Source organism: Saccopteryx leptura, chromosome 3, assembly GCF_036850995.1.
Source record: "Saccopteryx leptura isolate mSacLep1 chromosome 3, mSacLep1_pri_phased_curated, whole genome shotgun sequence".
In the NCBI taxonomy this organism is placed as follows: domain Eukaryota; kingdom Metazoa; phylum Chordata; class Mammalia; order Chiroptera; family Emballonuridae; genus Saccopteryx; species Saccopteryx leptura.
Window position 1 is genome coordinate 206185359 of NC_089505.1, and position 23889 is coordinate 206209247.

At 46.1% G+C, this 23889-nt stretch overlaps 1 protein-coding gene across 2 annotated transcripts in view; it reads left to right on the plus strand.

The window, feature by feature from the left end:
• VANGL1 (VANGL planar cell polarity protein 1) overlaps window positions 1-23889 on the plus strand; it is a 62050-nt gene that overhangs the window by 5437 nt on the left and 32724 nt on the right. For both annotated transcript variants that reach the window (XR_010750312.1, XM_066377224.1), the window contains exons 2-4: window positions 4427-4630; window positions 11477-11609; window positions 15850-16457. Coding sequence is in view for 1 of the 2 variants with exons in the window: in XM_066377224.1 (XP_066233321.1) it covers window positions 4560-4630; window positions 11477-11609; window positions 15850-16457 (812 nt within the window). In the remaining variant the exon portion in view is untranslated. The remainder of the gene's footprint in view (window positions 1-4426; window positions 4631-11476; window positions 11610-15849; window positions 16458-23889) is intronic.

The following is a 23889-nucleotide window of genomic DNA, read 5'->3' on the forward strand; positions in this document are numbered from 1 at the left end:
TCCACACTGTAGGTGCAATCTGCCCATTAGCCTCTTAGTGGTTTTGCTGGTTATCAGGGCAACAATGGAGCTGTTGCTGGGCTTGTGTTCTGGTGACTGCTGTTCTACTCCATAGCGTCACTTTTCAGTCACCTCCTCTCATTGCGTGGGCCTTGTGTTATCTCACAGCCTCACAAGAAGAAGAGTGAGTGCAGCATGATAAGATATTTGAGAGAAACCACATTCACATACTATTATAGTATATGGTTATAATGGTTCTATTTAATTATTGGTTACTGTTAGTCTCTGTGTCTAATTATAAATTAAACTTTCTCATAGGTATGTGTGTATAGCAAAAAACATAGGGTTCGGTACTCCTTGCGGTTTCAGGCAATCACTGGGGGTCTTGGAACATGTCCTCTGTGGAGGTAGGGGGGCTACTGTACATCGAAGTTCTTACATTGAGTTTTAAAATGAGTTCACTCTGGGTTTCTGTCACTTGACCACCTGTTGCTGCTGCTTAATCTCAGATCTCAGACAAGAGTTCACGTTGATGATGGAAACAGGATGATGGAGAATAGGGGTCCAGGCTCTGTAGACTAGATTCAATAAGGAACCCGCAGGCTTTGTAATAGGTTAGCCCTGGAGGAAGTGGGTGGCTGAGAACCAGGAAAGTGAGGGGAAGATCTTGGAGGACAGGGGGCACTTAGTGACAGTAGGATGTGTGGAACGTGGAGAAAGAGTATTGAAGTACCACAGGGATGGAGTTATAGGATTCACAGGGTGATTGTGTGGCCCTGATGGAGGAAACTGGGAAGGGTGGCTAGGGCAGTGGAGAGTCGCTGTGAGGCCATTGATGATCATCCCAGTGGGGCAAAAACATCTGAATGGGAACTGTACCCTGAGGACTTCTCTGCCTGGTGCTTGTTGGGTACCTCTGTGTTCAGAGTATCCTGCGGGTAAACAAGAGCTCTTGTCTCAAGGATCTGGTATCAGAGTAAAGCCATGGACAGAGACTAATGGGCAAGTTTGAGTCTTAAGGGATAACTTGATAGGGAGACAGAGGACATGTTGGAGGAGAAGCATCCGTGCATCGCATGGATGGTGATGGTGTGCCCTGGGCCCCCAGCTTACTAGGTATGGCGGTAGATGAATGAAGAGATGGGATAAGATCTAGGGAGAGGACAAGGCTATATACCTTTGGATGAAGCTCATGGTAATCACTGACCAACTAAGCTCTTTCAGTAGGAAGGCTGGAGGACTGGGGTGACTGTCAAGAGGGGGCGTGGCAGCATATACAGACCGCCCCTCTATAGATCTAGGCGGGGATTGTGGGAGAGAAACTGGACTAGGGCAGCTGGGACGGTTCGGTAAAGCCTTTACCCAAAGGGAGCCAGCCTATGATTGCCTTTGAGAGACATGCCTGGAGTTGCCTTAATGGATGGCCAGGATTTTTAATGAGAATGAAGAATGATGTCCGTTGGCAAAGGAGGAAGAGGAATGAAACTTGGGTAACCACGTACCAGAGGCTTTAGGTAAGGAGTCTCGATTAATGCTCACAACCAACTTAGGGCAGGAACATAGGCAATGGCCTCATTTTACAGGGGGAGAAACAGAAGCCCAGAGAGGTGAGCATCTGGCCCAAGGTGTCACGGCCAGGAAACATGAATAGGATAAGTCAGGCCTGTAGGACATGGGTCATCTGCCGCTGAGACCCTCCTCTCCCGCACCAGCAGAATTAGCTAGATGTTAGGCTGGAGAGGAAAGTCAGAAATTATGGGTTGGAAGGCAGAAAAGGTGTAGAAGTTGTGGGTGATGAATTATGAATGTAGAAGAGGCAGTCAGGGTTCTGGGTGAAGCAGCTGGTGCTAGACCCAGCAGGTTAGTGGAGAGCAGGGCGAAGGGACTTCAGGAGAGGAGGCTGGTTCAGGGCAGGCCTGCGGAGCCCGGCTCACCTTCCCCAGGCAGGAAGCAGCGAAGTCCGAGCAGAAAGGAAATGAGTCTCTTCAGGTGCTGCTGAAAGCTCATTGAAATTGCTTGTGAGGCCCTGGCCGGTTGGCTCAGCGGTAGAGCTTCGGCCTAGCCTGCGGTGGACCCGGGTTCGATTCCCGGCCAGGGCACATAGGAGAAGCGCCCATTTGCTTCTCCACCACCCCCCCCCCTTCCTCTCTGTCTCTCTCTTCCCCTCCCGCAGCCAAGGCTCCACTGGAGCAAAGATGGCCCGGGCGCTGGGCATGGCTCTGTGGCCTCTGCCTCAGGCGCTAGAGTGGCTCTGGTCGCAATATGGCGACGCCCAGGATGGGCAGAGCATCGCCTCCTGGTGGGCGTGCCGGGTGGATCCCGGTCGGGCGCATGCGGGAGTCTGTCTGACTGTCTCTCCCTGTTTCCAGCTTCAGAAAAATGAAAAAAAAAAAAAAAAAAAAAAAAAAAGAAATTGCTTGTGAACATGAGAGGCAGAGGAGGGAGGACAAGGGGATGAGCAGGCTCGTGAACTCTTCTAGGAAAAGTGGGGGTAGGTCCATGAGCAAAACATTTTTTCAAAATGTCTGTAATATTTATATTCACATTCACGGTCACCCCAGAAAAAGTAGGCTGTCTTATTTCTATTTAAGGGATGAGGAGAGCCGAAGTTCCCAGGGGAACCCACCCTGCTCAGGTAACAGCTTGTTAGCACGTGGTGGGCTAGATGCCCCAGTGCCATCTGACTACAGGTAAGCTGCGGGTGAGCCACAGGTGAGCCTCCAGGTGAGAAGACAGTATAGGCACTGCTCTGCCCTGCTTCTTTCCCAAGTTTTCCACTGCCTGAGAAAGACAAGGAAGGTGTCAGGTTTCAGAACCAGAACGAACATACTAATAACCAAAACTTTCATTATCTAGTACTGTATTTGGAGCTGCTGCTGGGAGCGTTCATGCTTGTAGCTTATGTCTTTCTCCCAGTAGCCTTGTTGTATACACTTTACAGATACAGGTTTAGAGAGGTTTAGTACTATGACTGAGGTCACACAATAAGCCAGTAAAACCTGGGGTCGGAACCCAGCTCCGGATACTATATCTGCTTACATCTTCAGCTCAATCCGAGAGAGACAGTGGCTGGTTGATTTACCCACGTTTGACAACAGAGGAAACGGATGCTCAAGGCCAGTGGCAAATCTCAGGCTGTGTTAGACAGAGAAAGACTCTGGCTAGAACCCAGGTCTTTCTCTGCTCACCTGGGGCCTTTGCTGGCAGAGGAGGAATGAGATGATGAGTCTCCGTATCAGGACCAGGGAGGTTAGCCCTGGGTCACAGACCATGGAGGGGAATGTACCCTTTGAGAGTGAGGGTTGTGGTGGTTCTCAGAGGACTTTCTCTAGACTTGCAGGTAGCTGGGGTCAGGAGCCAGGGCCTCCCCTCAGGAGGGACAGGGGCACGGTATTTGCAGGTCCTTTGTTTTCCCTTCGCACTTCTCACTGGCTGTGTTTGCAGTTTGAGTTTCCAGGGGCCCTGAAAGGAGGAGCCCTTGGACGGAGACTAGCTCTGGGGTGAGGGGCACAAAGGAAAGGCACCACTTGCAGATCCCCGTTTTCTAGAATATAGCTTGTGGGGCTCAGGAATTTACCTGGAAATGTTTTTGATTTATTTTTATTGCCAATCAAAATCTAATGAAAACGTGGGGAAAGACCTAGGAGCCTGCAGCTCGTAAATCCCCGGCTCTCTCTTCCTGGAATCCCTCCTCATCCTTGTCTTTACGTAGCTGTTTACAGGGCTGAAACTGCTGAGTGGGTTCAGTGTGTCTCCACAGTCCTGTGGCTGGTTTGTAAATTTATCGTGCTATCATATATCCATTCTTCGTAATTATCATTTTAAACAGCTCGATGCTGTTTTGTGGGTGGATAAACCTATTTCTCTGTTTGGAGGGCATTTAGATTGTTTCTGGCTGTTTACTGTTAGAGACAATGTGGTAATAATAATTTTTCTTTAGAAAAGAAATTAGTTCCCTAAGATAAATTCTCAGGAATTTGGGTTCTTGGATTAAAGAGACTGAGAACTTTTTTTAAATTTTCTTTTCAATTGGGCGTTGGAAACTGTGAGCAAATCCCTGAAAAGTGACTTCCCTGGGTATTGTTTTTGTAACCAGCAAGCTGGCAGTGGGGACTGGGCAGAGTGTCTCTGGCTATGGGAAGCTATTTCCCCAGCCCAAACCTGCGGGGGCCAGGCAGTGTCCATGAAGTGGCCAAGGGCCACTGATTTTCCTGCTGCCCTGGTTGGGGTTTGGCTAGTTAGTCACCTACCTGTCTCCCTCCTGGACACCTGGAAAGCTTGGTCCCACACGGGTAGAGCACTGAGTGTCCATTGGCTTCCCCATCACACACTTGCTCAACAATAGAAACCCAGAGATGTCATTTATCTTCCAGCTCAGTTAGGTTGGCTTTGAAGGTTGACATCTGTTTTTTTCCCCTTTTCCCAGAATTTGCTCCCGTTGAAGAAAGGCTCCCTGATTCCCAGGCCCTTTGAGATTTTAGGAATCAGGTTGGTGGAATCCTCTACCTCGACGGAGAAACAGTACCTGCTTCTTCATCAAGAGCAGGCTCTTCATTGCTATGGATACCGAATCCACGTATTCTGGATATTCTTACTATTCAAGCCATTCGAAAAAATCTCACAGACAAGGGTATGTAAGCTGTGCATGGTTCCACTTTTCCTTTTGGGGACACTTGCAAGTTGCTGGAGCATTTCAATTCACTTTTCCAACAGTGACACGGGTTGCAGGACTGTGGGTGTTGATGGCATGGTATGCGGGAAGCTGAGTTTGAAAAGCATTTAACACGCGTTGGGAGTAACCACTCCACCAAGTTGCATTTTATAGCTGCCATTATAGTTGGCCTTAATTTCTCACAATTGATTTTCAATTAACATTCCTCCCTGCAGTGGAAATGTTTCTTCATTTCCAAGTACTTCTCATAGATGACAGTTCTCCCAGAGCTTTACCAAGAATGCAAATGAAAATTTTAAAACACATGTTAATTTGTTGCTTTTTGGCCAAAGCTGCTGACTCAGGGTCCATTTTGAATGTGCCACGAGGCTTATACAAGAAAGTGGGATCACCTGGGCACCTTATTTCTCTCTGACTATTCTTCCCTTTGAATAAGCCTGGGCTTTGGAAACGCTGCCCTGAGTGCTGGGGGCTAACCCCTCCCCTGGGCGGGATGCACAGGTGCACACAGCTCTTCATAGACCCTGCTGTGTTGCAGACCTTCAAAGGGTTTGCAAGTCAAGGAATGAGGGGATGAATGAATAAGGAGGTGGCACTCTACTGCTTAAGAATGCGGTTTGTAAAGTTACAGGGCTGCCACTTTCTTAGACTCATCTGTGAAATGGGTATAGCAATGCCTTCTTATAGGGCTGTTAAGAGAATCACTTGAGGCTATGCATGTAAAGCATTTAAACAGCGCATAGAAGGAGGTTGCTAACCAGTGGCTCTGTTAATACTATGAATGGCCTTGGCATTTCAGCCCCAGAGTCAAAGACCCCAACTGGCCACTGCCCAAAGGCCCAGCTGTGGCCCCAGACCTTCATGGCCTGGGAAGGGTGACTGTAGTGCTATATCCCTCGTACAAGCAGCTGAATGCAGATGCACCTGAAGATGCAGGTCTGGAAAGCTGTCCTCTGACTCCCAGGAATGTCGTCCACAGGAAAGAGGCTGGACATAGACGGTGATTGACAGGAATACTCCTTGATACATTGTTCTTCTGTACTCATTCGCTCTTTTACAAGTGTGTATTTTGCAATTAAAAATATGAATGAAATAAAAGAGGGTAAAAGAAAGATTTTTAAGGATTGTTTAATGACATAGAAATGTGTTTGTGAGGCCATGTTATAAAAACCAAGGTTTATAACTTTGCACGTTACAATAGCTATATGTTCTTATGGTGACGTGAATATCAGCCTATTGGCCATGTCTGTCTCAGGGACCTAATTCTGTCTCTGGGGTTATTAGGATTATGGGTTTGTTTGTTTTTAATTTCATAATTTTCTGAGCTTTAATGCATTGCTGCTATAATCATAAAAATTGAGAGAAGGATGTAAGTGAGCTTGTGTTAGAGTTGAGTAAGCCTCTAGTCACAAACTTCAACCAGTGGGTAAACATATCAAATTAGTTATAAATTACCAGAAACAGCTCTTTCAAAATAGCAAATTTTTGGACTTGTCTGGAAAAAGCAATTCCCTGTCAATGTGCCAAGTTTCCCTTTTCACCCGACAGTGATGGAAGTCAGAATTGGGGGTTCTTGAGTGTTCGGAGGTGAATAAGGAGGACCCCTGCAGGAGTCGTCAAACTTTTTATAAAAACCGCCCACTTTTGCAGCGCTGGTCAACCTGGTCCCTACCGTGCAACCAAACAGCGCCGCGATTGGCCCATCATGAAAGCTGGAACGCCCACTAGTGGGCGGTAGGGACCAGGTCTACCAGCACTGCAAAAGTGGGCGGTTTTTATAAAAAGTTTGACGACCCCTGCTTGCAGTATTCTGGAGGGGACTGTCTCCGGTGTTCTTCATTAACACGCACGTCCTGACTGCCACACTTCAGGGCCTGAGCTGTGCTCTTCTGTTTCCTCAGGCCTCCTGGGGCCCCAGGAATTGATATAGGAGTGCCCTTGTGGGAACTTTAAGAGCCTACGGCTTTCAATTAAAAGAGCTTGTGGAACTCAGTACCTTCTAGGACCCACGTGGACAGAGAGTACTTAGCAAATGGTAATACAAGCTGAGACTTTTAATAAATCAAGGAATGCTACTGAATGCCTACTCAGGAAGGCTCTTAGTGGAGGGATGGCCACTCCAGATTTATTGGAGCACTCCATGGTTCTTAAGAACAAAGCAACACCCCTGTGGGGTGGAGTCTGTGTCTGGGGGCCCTGTGGGGCGTGGTCACTGTGGAGCAGAGGGTGTAACCCTTTGTCAGCACAGAACAGAGAGAACAGGAAGCAGTAATAATACTCCTGCACTGGCATGTGAGCAGGCCCTGATCCAGCCAAGAGTACTGTCACCCAGGAGTGTGCCTGTGAAGGCCTCCCTTCTCAAGGATTCGTTGGCAATTTGAATGGAAGAGTAGAAACAGGGAAGGACCTTGCTGTTTTGCATAATTTTAGTAGAACTCTGGATCAGAGGCTAATAATGAAGTGCACCAAACTTGATATGCCTGATGACACTGTGATTATCTTTGGAGGACAGGCTGGTGACAGGTGATTCTTCTCTAGCAGAAGATAGTGCTCCGCTTTTCTGAGGTCCACCATCTCCAGAGGGTGGACAGCTATCTTGCTGGGACAGTGGTGTAGGCTTCAGCCGACCTCACCTAACCTTTAGCTTTGGAGCACCAGTTCCCTGAGTTAAACACAGCCTCAACCAGCCATGGTGAGGACCAGTTGGAGAGTGACCACTAGGACCCTTGGTCCTTAGCCCTGATCCCCACAGCTGTCCTAGGACGGCGGGAGGTGGTACCCCCATTCACTCAGTGATAAGTCTAAGGCCCAGAGGCACCAGGATTTGCCTGAAGGTATGAGGCTCGTAGGTCCCCTTGACAGGTTTCAGGCCCACTTGTTGGTCCGTTGGAAGCCCGTGCCTTTTCCCTGGGCTGTGCCAGAGTAACTGGCAGGAAGAAAAAAACAAACGAACCAGGAAATGAAGGGAAACTCATGTGACTAACATGCTAAATTGCATTGTCCAAAAGAGGGCTGCCTGAGTGGTGGGAGGCCGTTGCCTTTGTTCCCAGGCTGCTTCAGAGCCCCTCCGAGAGGAAGCAGCCAGCCAGGCCCAGCCGTCAGAGGAGAGACAGGACAGGTAGTGGGTGGTGCAGAGAAGGAAAGGGAGGAGTACCCGGTGGGACAGGCTTTCCCCAAATAGAAAGAGCAAACAACAGACACAGCGAAGTCATCTTCTCAGGACTTGCAAGTGGGACCCGTGTGGGGTTTGACAGGGAGTCTTACTGGGGCAGGAGGGGGTTGGCAGCAGCCGCCCAGGCTCAGCTCTGGAATCATCTCAGTAGATGTGTTCACATACACGCAGGTGCAGACACAGGCTGGGCCTCCTGCGTGTCCTTGCCTGCTCTGCCTGCCCCTCCCACCCACGTGCACAAATACACTTCTCTTCGCTCATGCGTGCAGATGCTGCATGTAAACAGACTCAGAGGTAAAGATACAAAGATACCTGTCGCTGGCATTCCTCTGGCAAAAGCACTGAGGTGATCCCAACCTCTTAGAGCTGGAAAACACCCAATTGGGCATGTGTTCATGTGTTTCTTTCAGTGGTTTGGTCGCCTTATTCCTCTGGTCTCCTGTTTGCAACCCTGATGGTCTTCCCCACTGGGGAGCCCTCTCCCGGAGGGCTCTAGACACTTCCTTGGAGTTACTGGGATGGATGTTTGGGGACCTGTTGCATTGAAACAGTCGTATTGTGGCTTGTAGCTCCATAAACTGAAGCGCACTGACCAGCAGTACTTTTGTTGGGCCTCTCTGTTTAGAACTGGCTCGGAGACCTTCCTGGAGCTGTCATTCAGGGGCAATGCTCTTTCTGAAAGCTGTATGACAGTTCTTGCTCCCTTGATAGCAAGGACCACAACGCGGAGCCCACACTTGATAGAGTGATCTTTACATCTGCCGTTTCACTTGACTGTGTAGAGGAAGCTCTCACCTGTGGGTGTCTCTCTGTCCTGATGCTTGCTGTCCTGAGCCTTTCTCCTAGCCTCATCCTCCTAGTGCTAGTTGAGTAAAGAAGCCACTAGACATTGCAACAATTTGTACGGCTAAATATACACCCATGGCTCCGTGATTGAGCCCCTGCTGTAACCCCCCACCCCCAGGACTATTTAGGTGGGAGAGCCTTGGGGAATGTTTCCTGGATCACCTGGGGTGCTGGTGGAAAATGCTGGTTCCTGTGGTCTCCCTCCCAGCTGAGTTCTGCGAGGGTGGCTCCAGCGTCTGACCCCATGTCCTTGCCGGTGGTTTCTCTGCGCACACTTGGGTGTGAGAAGCACTGGTTTAGGGTTTCTGGCTCTGGGGATGAGAAACCTCCCTGGGGTTATCAGATAATGGGCGCTTATCTGGTTTACCTCAGATGTTACCAGAGGAACTGATAGACTGTCCTTCTCCTTTGGGTGTCCTTGGGCCCTCTCCGAGCCAGGCTGGGTGGGTGGGGGGTTGGAGTGAGAACAGTAGGAGGTTCAGGCCCTGGGAACTGGCACTGGGTAAAAGAAGTTTGCTTCCCAACAGAATGTGTGCTGTCTCAGGATTTGACGCATGCGACCAGTGAATAGATAGATGGGTTAGGGGAGCATGTGACTTGGCTGATGGCAGAGAGAGTGACAGAGTTGAGAACAGGTGGGGAAAGGGGAAAAAGGGTAAAATCAAAGAGGGGCCCCTGGGGAGCAGCAGTTCTAGACTGAACATTTCACTCTGCCACGTGGGAAATCTCCTCCAAGTTGTTCACTGTTTCTCACAATGAGTCCTTTGGAAGTGATTATTTTTGGCAGCCCAGAGTGTTGGTCGCTCTGCTTTGTGCTATCCAAGGTCACAGCTCAATCCAAGGTGACTCCTAGCAGTAACTTCAGACGCATATCTCATTGCTGTAGTAGTTCATCGAGTATGGGGTATGAGCATGAGCAGCAGGAATATTCATACTGCAGAATCTTCCAGGGGCTCCTCAACTCAGTGCAGCATTGCGGGTATCGGTCGAGGCGTTGGGAGCAGACCTGGGTTCAGATCCTGCTCTGCCACTCCTGTGACTTTGGGAAGTCACTTAATCTCTTTGAGCCTCAGCGTCCTTGTCTGTAAAACAGGGACAGTGACACTGGCCTGATAAGCTTATTGTTGGGGGTGAATGGAGTTAACACAGTAAAGCACTTAGTGAAGTGCTCTGAGAATTGGGGTGGGCCATGGACTGGAGGAGCTGGCATTGACCTCTCAGGTCTCTCATCTATTTCCCTACTTGTCTGGTGAAAATAAAACACCTGAGTTGACCAGAATACATCTATTTCTAGACTCTGGTTTATAGTAGATTGTAATGAAAAGCTATTTAGAGATCAGAGATGCTAGCTAGCTCTGGAAGAGTCAGAAGGCTCCTGGCTCTTTGAAGGACTTAGCCAGTGCATATCCTGGGGAGGCATCGCTAGGGCAGGGAATGAACACAGGAAGCCTGCATGTGGTTTTGTTAGCTTAGCAGTAGGCTAATAGGAGACATACTATGGAGGGGAGGGAAGAAGGTGTGATTGTGTGTCAATAGCTCCTTTTACATCTCTTTCTGCAAGTATACATACTCTGCTTCACAAAGTCATTTCTGCCCTTGGCTAAGAGTCATAGCAGTAATAATAGCGATGGTGTACACTTATCCCACACCCATGTACTGATCTCTACATGCAATATCTGTGTGGTATTATCATTATCCCCATTTCACAAATGAAGAAACGGAGGTTTTTTCAGAGTTTGAATAACTTGTGCAAGACCACGCAGCTAGTAGGGGCAGAACTAAGATCTGACTCTTTGTCCCCAAAGTCAATGCATGCAGTGCTTCTGTCCTGCCTGGGAGACATGGGAATGGGGATAGTGGTTGAAGAAGGGGGACTGATGTCAAGGTGGCCTGTTGGGTATCAGATTGAGGGAACTTACTCTTGGCTGCGGAAGGGCTCCTTAGGTTGTATTAACTGTTCACAGTTGGGGGCAGAAGTGCCAGTTCCCATAGGTGGTTGAGGCGTAGGTTGTGACCTCTGAGCTTTGCACAGTGACTGGTTTCTTTAGCAATTTCAAGATTGACCCATGGCAGGGTGCTCTCACAGTGGCCTGGAAGACCACCCAGGAGCAATACTATGCAGCAGCCTGCTTCCCTTTGGAGGCTTGAAGACCACACACACACACATATACACACACCCAACACACACACACACACACCTTGGTGTCATTTTGCCTAGGTTTTGTTTGTTTCTGGGACGCCTTTGAGTTCAGCTAGTACCTGTGGGAATGACTTTTAGGTTGAACGTGTAGGAATGAGAAGTAGACGGTTCTCTGTGCTGGTTTAGAATTTCCTTTCTTATCCAAAGGTTCAGGGTGACACAGTGTCCCAGATTTTTTTGGACAGACCAAAGCTTAAATATTCTGCAGCATTGTCCCAATAAAAAAGGTCCTAGAAAATAAGTTTAGTCCAATTATAACAAAATCAAGGCAATCATTTTACAATAGCCATGTGCCTTAGCTACACAAATTCTAAAATTCACAATTTTAACCTTTGAAAAATATGATCACCATTAATGGAGGCATAACAGTCACTGTTTTTGGGTTCTGGAATGGCAGAAAGAAAATGCTAAGTAGGGAGTAAAGGTCAACTTATTCCTTGTGGTGGGGGGGTGGCGATGGGTGGGTATTGGTGTTATGTGTGTGTGTGTGTAATCTTCCTAAATTCAAAGTGAAATTTATAGTATAATGTGATGAGAGTTAATTAACATTGGATAAATATGGTAACCGATTATCTTTCTTTTTCAGGGAAAGAAATAGAGAGAGACACAAGTCACCCCGGAGTAAAGATGGCAGAGGGTCAGAAAAATCTGTCACCATTCAGCCTCCAACCGGAGAACCCCTGCTGGCAAATGATTCCACTCGGACGGAGGAAGTTCAGGTAGGGATCAAAGGCAGTCTATAAGCACACTGCCCCTTGATCAAGACTCCTTTCCGTAAATGATTTTCTAAGTCTTGTTGCAATAGGTTCTCTTGGGTTTTTATTTTTATTTCTCTAGCATGTTAATTAGTTTATCTACATCCTGTGGTTTCTTGTTGTTCTAAGGACAGGCAACCTGTCGTGCCATTGGCTAACTGGGGGATTCTTCTGAAGTGTGATTGGTAGGGCTGCTTTGAATGGTGTTGAAAAGAAGCCAACAAGGCTGACATTGGGGCAGAGAAGGGGAAAGTATGGGCTGCAGCCGCCAGAGGCTCGCTGCAAGTGGAACAGGATAAAAAAGGGAAAAACCATCCTTCCAGAAATCTGACGGCGTGGGGAGGAAGGACAGGATAGTTAGGACAGCCCAGAGTGAGCCTCAGTACTGGACATGAAATAAATTGAGGCTGCACACTGAGATGCCTGGTAGGAAAACGTAGGTGAATGGAATAGGCCCTGGGACACGAAAAAGGCAGAGATACACCAGGCTGGCTTGGGGATGAATAGCTGAGAGTGACGGGGTCTGTGCATTTCCTCTGTCACGGGGACATGGGTTCCTCCCAACACGTCTTACAGCTCAGGAACACAAGGGTCTGTCTGTGTTCCTAGGCCTTGCAATATTTAAGAAAAGCTACAAATTAGGATTTTATGTGAAATCACCCCATTTTTTAAGTACAGTTGACCGTTGAACAACACGGGCTTGAACAGTTGCGAGCCACTGATATATACACGTGGATTTTTTTCACTAGGTGAACAGAATCCTGTAAATTTCTTTCTCTTCCTTATGAGTGTCTCAATAATATTTTCTCTTACTTACTTTAGCTTACTTTAGTTTAAGAGAATGGTATATGACACAAAAAATGTGTGTTAATCAACTCTTTATGTTATTTTTAAGGATTCCAGTCAACAGTAAGCTATTATTAGTTAAGGTTTTGGGGAGTCAAAGTTATATGCAGATTTTTGACTGTGTGGAGAGGTCAAGGCCCCTAACTCATCCATTGTTCAAGGGTCAGCTGTATTCATAATTTATGAAATTTTTTAAAACATTGTGTGGGTTCTTCTCTCTGGGCCCCCACTGTCTGGCAGCCCACCCGATTTAAGTACAGTTAATAAACATTTGAGCTACACTCAGAAACATGTTTGCATACCCTCCACAGCTGTTGAAATATATGCATGTCCTTGGCCCCAAATCAGCCGATGTATACACACACAATCAACCGATGTATGCACACACAGCTGTAAAGATGTAGGACTCTGGCTGAGTCTCTGTGTGCCTGTAAGTATACACAGATGTGCCTTTATAAGCAGATAGATTGGCTGAAACTAGAATTCCCCAGAGTATACAAGGTGCTGTGGGAACCAGAGCTGCAGCTATAGGGTGAGTGTGGGGTTTGTCCAGTGATGAGTAAACGTCTTTAGTCCTTACTGTTTCACTGCCTGCTTTGGTGCTGGGAGGGCCAAAGGGATGGAGGGTTGGAGAATTGGAGGGAAGTTTGGATGGATGGGGCCAATCCTAAGATTGGACCACCTTAAGTGCTGCAGGGGTTCAGTTTCTTTCTAGATGTGGCTTCAGAGGTGCTGGAAGCCCAAGTGAAGGCATTTCTTCTTTGCAGCTTCTCTACATCTTGTAACAGCATTGGGAAGCTGTTGGTGTGTTACAGCAGGAAGTCACAATGAGAAAAGCTTTGCAGTGGATATTTGGAGGCTGTACTTCTCAGTAGCTATGCGACCTTGGGCAGTCACCACTTTGGTGGGACTCAGTTTCTTCACTGAAAATTTAGGAACTTGGATTAAAGGAGCTTAGACCCTTTCTGTTCTAAGAACCTCAAGCTTGAGAGGGCAGGCATCTACATTTTTTAGGGACAGCTGTGCACACATTCTTACAATGGACAGGAGATTTAGTTAGTGACTCTTTGGCAGAAAAAAAGGTGAGTAGCTAAATCAGAGTAGTGTGGTGGTCATTTTGTTAAATGAACACAAAATAGTAGTACTGATTTTAGCATCGATTATTACTGAGTATGAGGCCCAGTACAAAACAGAGAATCCAGTATTGCCTTCGCTAAGAGTAATACAGAGTAATTTTAGGTAGCCTGTAAACTCACCTTATATTAAAACAAATTGACTATCTTTGAATTTGTGTCTATTTTTTCCCCTGCTTGTGATTTTTGTTTTCTTTTTAAAAATTGAAGGAAATTTACATACAGAGAAATGAACAGATCTAATGTACCCAGTTTGATAAATTTTGAGAACTGAATAAACCCACCTAACTCATATTCCTGTCAATATATTTCTATTACTCTAGAAAGTTCTCTCATGTTCTTCCCAGTCAATTCCTGTCCCCTACCCCCACCTCTTCAATGCCAGCTCCATTGTGATTTCTATCACTGTAGATTAGTTTTACCTGTTTTAGAATTTAATATAATTGGAATCATATTCTTTTATTTTGCACTTTTTTTTCACTCAGCATAATGATTTTGAAATTTATCCATGCTATGGTGTATTTCTGCAGTTTATTTTTTGGTATTTTTGCTGAGTAGTGTTCTGTTGTATAAATATACCACAATTTGTTATGCATTCTCTGGGTGGACCGATTATTTGGGTTGCACCATGTTTGGCTATTATGAATAAAACTGTTAAGAACATTGTCATACAAGTCTTTTGTAGACATATGTTTTCATTTATTTTGATAAAAACCTGGAAGTGGAATTGGCCATACAGTTAAACATATATTTAAATTTGTATGAAACTGCCAGACTATTTTTCAAGAGTGATTATACCATTTTTTACTGCCATCAGCCATGTTTGAGAGTCGTGGTTGCTTCTATTGTCTTAAAGAGTCATTTCTCTCATGCTATGTGATGCCTGTAGCTTTCCAAGCGGAAGAACTATTTCTTCACAGGTCACAACCTTCACCACCGTCACTACTTCTTGCTATGAGCTGTACCTGTGTTTTCCAATGATAGACTCTATAATCTTAACACAACATCAGGCTGGTTAACTATTTTGCGGACCAGCATGAAATTTCTAGTGGACCAGTGGTTGAAAACCACTGTGCTATACAATCATAAGTCATATTTTTATCCTCACTAGATTTGAGGTTATTGTTCTGCTATGAGATCTCTATCTTGCTGATTCAGCTCTTAAACTAGATTTGTCTAAGTTGGTATCTTACACATTAATTTCACCCAACTGGCCACCCCATCTGACTTTTTCCCCAAGTTGCATCATATACCCAAATCTCTGAGTCCCATTCTCTTTGGACGCCACATGACTTTTCATTGCCTCCTGCTTTGTTGTTGCTTTGGAGTGAGTCAGTTTTTAGTAAAATAGTAAAATTGTTTAAAATCCAAACAAATGGATCTTATTCAATGAAGAGACTAATTGATCTAACTAGAAACTACCTCAACATTTAAAAAGAGAGAAAGCAAAAAAGTAAAAGACAGGTACGTTCTAATAATCCTGGTATTTCCATGCTCTTGATGTTGAGTTTGTCACGAGAATGTGTATTGTGGGAGGAATTTTGAGCTGCCCTGGCCATAGACAATTGAATTAGCTTAGCTTGTTCAGTGAGAAATGTTGTCAAGGAGAGTTAGACACCGGTATTTCTTAAACGGGTCTTGAAAACGTCACAGAACTTCAAAAACAAGCACATAATAGCTGCAAATAAGCTTTGATTTGTACAAGGTAGGTTCCCTTGCTGTGCCTTTCGCTGTTCGTGGCTGCTGGAAGCACTTCTGGAAATTGGACATTGTAAGCCTTCTGACCCAGGCATGAACTGAGAAGAATGGAGACGGTTTTGTTCTTATGCCATAGTGAGCTCTCATGTTAGTCTAGCAAAGGACAGGATTGTTTTTGCAGGACATAGCCCCAGGACCCTCCAGGCCTCAAGGGATTCCAATACAGGGAATGGTAATCAATGAGTCACCCAAACATACAAAAAGGTCAAATCACGTTCTCTCTGTTTGTAAAGGTAAGTAGATAATTCACATTTTGAAAAATTTCAATGAAAGTTGTTAAAGTTTAAAAATTCCTGTATTTAACAAGTTAAGCTTCTATTTTCTAGGAAGCTCATACAGGTGGCTCAGTTCAACGGTGGGGGTGGGGGATACTCCATGTCTACTCTGTCTCCAAGTGCTTGCTTTGTGGCTTTTACAAATGACCTGCTGCATGTGGCCCTTCATCCTCATTGTTTCGTCCCCGACAGGATGACAACTGGGGAGAGACCACCACGGCCATCACAGGCACGTCGGAGCACAGTATATCACAGGAGGACATTGCCAAGATCAGCAAGGACATGGAGGACAGTGTGGGACTGGACTGTAAGCGCTACCTGGGCCTCACCATTGCCTCTGTGCTTGGACTTTTAGTGTTCCTCAGCCCCATTGCCTTCATCCTGCTGCCGCCCATCCTGTGGAGGGAGGAGCTGGAGCCCTGTGGCACCATCTGTGAGGGGCTCTTCATCTCCGTGGCGTTCAAGCTCCTCATTCTGCTCATCGGGACCTGGGCCCTCTTCTTCCGCAAGCAGAGAGCTGACATGCCACGAGTGTTTGTGTTCCGCGCCCTTTTGTTGGTCCTCATCTTTCTCTTTGTGGTTTCCTATTGGCTGTTTTATGGAGTCCGCATCTTGGACTCTCGGGACCGTAATTACCAGGGCATCGTGCAATATGCAGTCTCGCTCGTGGACGCGCTTCTCTTCATCCACTACCTAGCCATCGTCCTGCTGGAGCTCAGGCAGTTGCAGCCCATGTTCACGCTGCAGGTGGTCCGCTCCACTGATGGCGCGTCCCGCTTCTATAGCCTGGGACATCTGAGGTAAGGGGGGGCGTTCAGCAGGCCTTCAGCAAGTGAAGAGTGACATAGGTGCCACGTGCCAGGACCAAGACTGACTCTGATTCAGTCTTTGAGAGATGTGTGCATGGGGGGGGGGGGGGGTACATTGAATGTCCTGACTTCTCAATGAGAGGATACAGTTATTGGCTCTTATCCACACCAGAGTTTAGTTTGGCCCACTCTCAAAATTGTTGGCACCTCCCAAAAATAATGGAGAAAGGATGTGTAGTGAAGGCTGCTGACCTTGCCCCTGAACTTGGCCTATGAATGAATCATGGACCAAGTGATCAGCAAGTCCATTTGCTGAAAAAGATACATCTGGTCTACCCTATTGTCCCAGTGGAATTTACTATTCGTTCCTGTTCTTTCTACTTTCAGAGGTGCCCTGGTTTGGGTATTGAATTACATGGTCCCCCTAGTGACTGTCCCCCTAATGACTGCTCCCCTAGTGACCCTCCGGTAAAGAACCAAGTGAGAGACTTCAGACGTGTAAGGGCTGGGTGTTCTGAAGATGTATACATGAGAAAAAGTTAGAAACATATTGAGATATCATGCTTTAAACTGTCACAAAGCCTAATTCAGTTGTGGTTAACTAAAAGAGTGCTGATCATCATTTATTTATTTAATTTTATTTTTATTCACCCCAAGGTAAGCACTTTATATAAATTGTCATGTTTAGTTTTCACAGAACTCCTTGATATAGGTATTATTAATCCTAATCTCCTGATGAGAAAAGGGGCGTTTGGGAAATTTAAGTAATTTTTACAGAATAGTATGGCTGGCCTGGTTTCAGATTCACCCAGGTGTCCTGAAGCAGGCCTGTGTTAATGTCCCCATGATGGTTTCTCCGGCTTTGTGTTTACTGGTCTATTTTTCTGTCTGTTTTCTTCCACAAACTGTGACTCCCAGGGGATAGGGGCTCGTCTCATTGCAGCCTCGGTGGCTGGCCAGGGGCATGGCACACGGTGGACAGTCACATGGTGACCCGCTGAATGAATTTCCTGAGATGTCCCACTTCACCCCATGCTGGGCTCTCCGGCCTCAGCAGATGATACATGCTGGTGTGTGTAACCCACGTGGCACCTGGCTGTTCGTTAATTAATAGTAGCCATCATTGCTGTGGTGTCATAGCTGCCAAAGGGCATCTTAGTGGGATTTCGAGCAGTGCGCCTCACCATGTTTCCAGCTGGGCCCAGGAACGTGGCCCGGCCCCAGTCGGGAGTCTGACCACCCTGCCAAATTATCTCAAAACCACCTCAGTGTTGGCACGCTCACTCTTTCACTCCTCAGACTCAGCTTGTACCGCTCTGGACCAGGTGGGTCAGCGTTCCAGGCTGCAGCCACCCCTGACCCAACCTCAAAGGAAATCGGTATTGGGTTCACATGCTCTGGTCAATAAAATTGGCATTTCGAGTCCTTTCAGAGGCCTGTGGGGCTCACTGCAGCTTCTTCGTCTCAGACAGCACGCTTTCCCGCATGTTACTCTAGAGAGTGAGCTGAAGACTGGTGTTAATTGAACATCGTGCTGTAAACAGACTCATAGATAGAACCAACTGACAGCTGTCAGAGGGGAGGGGAGTTGAGGGGGTGGGTAAAAAAGGTGAAGGGATTAAGCAAAGAAAAAAATCTTACAGACATAACAGTGTGGAGATTGCAGGAGGGAAAGAGGTGGAGGATAGATGGTGATGGAGGGAGAATTGACTTAGGGTGGTGAACACACAATGCAATAGACAGATGATGTAGAATTGTGTGCTTGAAACCTGTATAACTTTATCAATCAATGCCACACCAATAAATTTAATAAAAGCTTTTTAAAAACACATGTGCTGTGCAGCGCCCAGGACTGGGGCCCCAAGGCACAGGATAGCTGCTTCCGAGTTCTGTTCTGGAACTCCTAGGGCTCACAGCCCTGAGAGAGACCAGCACGCTGCTGTGCAGTGGACTGTCACTGACACAGACCTGGGGACAGGGGACAGGAACATAGGACAAGGGACTCAAGGCAGTGGCAGCAGTAAAGCCCTTCAGGAAGCAGTCTATCTCAGGACAGGACAGACTTTGAGGAGGGGGGAGGGGAGGGTGTGGAGAGAATCCTGCTCTGATCCCAACAGAGATGAGTGATACTTCAGACTTTGTAAATATCAGTAGGTTGGACACTGGTAGGTATTGAGACCCTCTGTGTGTGTTTTGGCCCTGGTCCTAGTTGGTAGGAATCCCACCTGCAGAGGTGAGAAAGGGAAGGAAGGCTTCTCACCTTAGGTAGCTGGGTGATGGGGCTGATCTCCCCTCCAAAGCTCCCCATTGCTCCTCTTCTCCTTCGAGGCTGGCAGGCGGGGTGGGGAGGGAGCAAGCAGCACAGCCCAAGGCAGTGTGCCTGTGGTATGTTCGGGATGTTGGCGTTTCTCAGTACCTCACCCATGGCTCTGCCAGCCAGGAGTAGATCTGGGTGGTAGAGACTGGACTGATTGCACTGTGTGACCCGCAGGCTGGCAGCAAACCTCTCATGTCCTCACCACGACCAGCGACCTTCTGGTCTTTGCTTGCTGACCCTGAAGCCATTAACCCCAGGGATACCCGAGGGCTCACATTTCCAACAGCCATGGGGGAGAGCGTGTCCAGGTGGTCCCAGTATCTTTCTTTCCACCCTTCTCCAGTGCCCTTTGTGTGTCCCCCCACCCCACCCCCCGCCTTCAGTAAGCCCTGCTTTGTCCCCCACGGGGCTGAAAGAGGGCTGGAGAAGGCAAGATGCCCGTATTCACACCTAGAGCACTCAGGCAGGGCCCGCAGCTCTGTGACAGCCATCCTCAGGGCAAGCCTGGCATCTCTCCCTGCTGACGCTGTGGGCTCGGTCACCCGCCGATCCTTGGGCTAAATCTGGTCCAAACCCAGTGGTAGCTGAAAGAGTCACTGGGCCAGAAATATAACTTCTAAGCCCTTTTGTAAAGTGTAGTAACAGACGGGAGGGAAGGGGGAATAGGAACAAAGAGTGAGTCCTGGGGTCCAAATAGCTGGTCTTCTCAGACCCAACGGGCATCACAGGCCCTTTCATTCGCCCTTTATATAAAGTCTCTGCTGCAGCAGCGACTTGTTGGGCTGATGGTCTGTTCTTTCTTTGTTTTGTTTTCAAAGATGGTTTTATTGAATCAGCTGAGCTATTTTTGAGGGATGGCTAAAGGGTGCCTATTCCTGAGTTTCTTAAGAAAATCTGCTTCTTGTTGGCTTTTTATAAAAGGTCCATTCAGGGGCCCTGCTTGTTGGCAGGAATGGAGTCATGGCTTACTTGAAAATGTTCAGAAATGTAAAAGGTTATTATTGTACAAAGTGAGATCCCGTAAGTAGATGAAGAGACTTCCTAATCTTTTCCCAGTGCCTTAGGGATGACTAAAGGCTTTTCAGATATTCCATCTGTTCCTCCTGCCTGTCAGGTTAAGGGACCGGTGCAAGGCTGCAGGGAACGACTGCCTTCCTGTTGGTCACCCCTGTGCCACGCTCCCCACAGCATGCTGGCTCTCACTCATCATGTGATTCGTAATTCTGCACACGTGTCCCTTGTTGCTTTTCTTAGCCACATTCTGACAATGAGTTGCTAACTTTTCCAGGATTTCAACAAAGACTAGAGTTTGATCTGACTGTGTTTGGGGAGAAACCCACAAAAAAATAGAAAAGAGACTAAAATAACATTTACCCTTATCACATGCCAGACATCTTCTGAGCTCTTAACATGTAACCACTGAATCCTAACAGTCTTGTGAGATTGGCAGTGTTGCCCTCATTCTCAGATGAGGAAACTGAGGCACTGTGGAGTTAAGTGTGAGGTCTTTGGCCACACAGTTTGTGACTGTCAGAGCCAGGATTTGAGCCCAGGATGTTTGGCACCAGAATAACCTTAACTACTTCACCATAGTTCCTCTGAGTAGATGCGTTCACATTCTCGTTATTGCATTCAGGGCGCAGCAGGGGACTTGTAAGCGTGTTTGAGTACTTACCATGTGCCATGCTGGATGCTACTTTTTAAACATTGTCCTGTTTCATGTCACTGATAGCTTTGGGGCTGGAATGGAGAATGAGGAGGATTGTCAGAGGTGGCTGGCTTGTGTTTGCAGCCATTTCTTAGTCCATCGGTTCTTTTATTCAATCAGCTAGCAAACAAGTCTGCGCCTTATAACCACAGCAGCAGGTTTGAGCCTTTGTCTGGTTAAACCTTTTAAACTTTTTTACATCACTTGTCCCATCTTTTATCTTTTGCTGTATAAAACCACCCAGTTCCTTGGGCTGAGCTCAGCGGGGGAAGTTCTTTTGCTAGTCTGGCCAGTGGTCCCTGTGTGACCACAGGCAACTGGGAGGCAGCTGGGCTGGGCTTCCCTCCCTCCCCATATATTCTGCTGTTCTCACCCTCCCCAGAGAGCCCGCTTTGGGGAGTAGTGTGTTATGAGGGTAGCAGGACTGCTCTGGGCTCCCAAGAACACAAAATCAGATGCTCCCAGGCCTCTTAAAGCTTAGAACTGGCCCTGAATCCTCTTGTCAAAGCAGGTCCGAGCCCCAGCCCAGGTTTAAGGGGAGAGGACTGTGCAAGGTGGGGATCCTGAGAGGGGTGGGGTCCCTATCCTCTGGGTCCAGGATATGGCAGAGACCTGCAGCCACCACCTTGGCTCTCATCCTCAGAGTCTGTCTACTTGTTCTTCCTTTGCATATAGTTCCAACAGACTTAATTACTGACTTCCATTTCTCAAAAAGTCCAGAAGTAGTATCTTTCAAGAGGGGGGAGAGCCCGGTAGCGAGGTGTTTGAACTTCAGTGAAAAGTGATGGCCAATCATCATCAGCAAGGATAGTCTGAAACCACAGAAGCAGATCAAACTGTTGTCCCAGCCCCCTGAGAACGCTGTCTGTTCAGTGACCCATTCTGTTGAATATTCATTTTGCCAAAGCTCCATTGCATTGAATTTCTGCCAGCAGGTTTTAACTGGGGTTTTAAGCATGCTTCATTCATTGAGATGAAGAGTATCTTATAAATGGACATTGACCGTGCACTTTTTCTTTTTTTTTTTTTTAATAATTTTATTTTTAATGGGGCGACATCAATAAATCAGGATACATATATTCAAAGGTAACAACTCCAGGTTATCGTGTCGTTCACTTATGTTGCATACCCATCACCCAAAGTCAGATTGTCCTCTGTCACCTTCTATCTAGTTTTCTTTGTGCCCCTCCCCCTCCCCCTTTCCCTCTCCCTCTCCCCCCTCCCCCCGTAACCACCACACTCTTATCAATGTCTCTTAGTTTCACTTTTATGTCCCACCTACGTATGGAATAATGCAGTTCCTGGTTTTTTCTGATTTACTTATTTCACTTCATATAATGTTATCAAGATCCCACCATTTTGCTGTAAATGATCTGATGTCATCATTTCTTATGGCTGAGTAGTATTCCATAGTGTATATGTGCCACATCTTCTTTATCCAGTCATCTATTGACGGGCTTTTTGGTTGTTTCCATGTCCTGGCCACTGTGAACAATGCTGCAATGAACATGGGGCTGCATGTGTCTTTACGTATCAATGTTTCTGAGTTTTGGGGGTATATACCCAGTAGAGGGATTGCTGGGTCATAGGTAATTCTATTTTCAGTTTTTTGAGGAACCACCATACTTTCTTCCATAATGGTTGTACTACTTTATATTCCCACCAACAGTGTATGAGGGTTCCTTTTTCTCCACAGCCTCTCCAACATTTGTTATTACCTGTCTTGTTAATAATAGCTAATCTAACAGGTGTGAGGTGGTATCTCATTGCAGTTTTGATTTGCATTTCTCTAATAACTAACGAAGATGAGCATCTTTTCATATATCTGTTGGCCATTTGTGTTTCTTCCTGGGAGAAGTGTCTGTTCATGTCCTCTTCCCATTTTTGTATTGGATTGTTTGTTTGTTTGTTGTTGAGTTTTATGAGTTCTTTGTATATTTTGGATATTAGGCCCTTATCTGAGCTGTTGTTTGAAAATATCATTTCCCATTTAGTTGGCTGTCTATTTTGTTATCAGTTTCTCTTGCTGAGCAAAAACTTCTTAGTCTGATGTAGTCCCATTCATTAATTTTTGCCTTCACTTCTCTTGCCATTGGAGTCAAATTCATAAAATGCTCTTTAAAACCCAGGTCCATGAGTTTAGTACCTATGTCTTCTTCTATGCACTTAATTGTTTCAGGTCTTATGTTTAGATCTTTGATCCATTTTGAGTTAATTTTAGTATAGGGGGACAAACTGTAGTCCAGTTTCATTCTTTTGCATGTGGCTTTCCAGTTTTCCCAGCACCATTTATTGAAGAGGCTTTCTTTTCTCCATTGTGTGTTCTTGTCCCCTTTATCAAAAATTATTTGACTATATATATGTGTGGTTTTATTTCTGGGTTTTCTATTCTGTTCCATTGGTCTGAGTGTCCATATTTCTGCCAATACCATGCTGTTTTGATTGTCGTGGCCCTATAATATAGTTTGAATTCAGGTATTGTAATGCCCCCAGCTTCATTCTTTTTCTTTAGGATTGCTTTGGCTATTCGGGGTTTTTTATAGTTCCATATAAATCTGATAATTTTTTGCTCCTTTTCTTTAAAAAATGTCATTGGAATTTTTACAAGAATTGCATTAAATTTATATATTGCTTTGGGTAATATGGCCATCTTGATTATATTTATTCTTCCTAACCAAGAACAAGGTATATTCTTCCATCTCATTATATGTTTTTCGATTTCCCTTAACAATGGTTTATAGTTTTCATTATATAAGTCCTTTACATTCTTTGTTATGTTTATTCCTGAGTATTTTATTTTTTTTGTTGCAATCGTGAAGGGGATTGTTCTTTTGAGTTCGTTCTCAATTGTTTCATTGTTGGCATATAGAAAGGCTATTGACTTCTGTATGTTAATTTTGTATCCTGCGACCTTACTGTATTGGCTTATTGTTTCTAGTAATCTTTTTGTGGATTCTTTGGGATTTTCGATGTATAGGATCATATCATATGCAAAAAGTGATACCTTTGCCTGACCAGGCAGTTGCGCAGTGGATAGAGCGTCGGACTGGGATGTGGAAGGACCCAGGTTCGAGACCCCAAGGTCGCCAGCTTGAGCGTGGGCTCATCTGGTTTGAACAAAAATTCACCAGCTTGGACCCAAGGTCGCTGGCTCAAGCAAGGGGTTACTTGGTCTGCTGAAGGCCCATGGTCAAGGCACATATGAGAAAGCAATCAATGAACAACTAAGGTGTCGCAATGCACGATGAAAAACTAATAATTGATGCTTCTCATCTCTCTGTTCCTGTCTGTCTGTCCCTGTCTATCCCTCACTCTGACTCTGTAAAAAAAAAAAAAAAAAAAAAAAAAAAGTGATACCTTTACTTCTTCTTTTCCGATATGGATGCCTTTTATTTCTT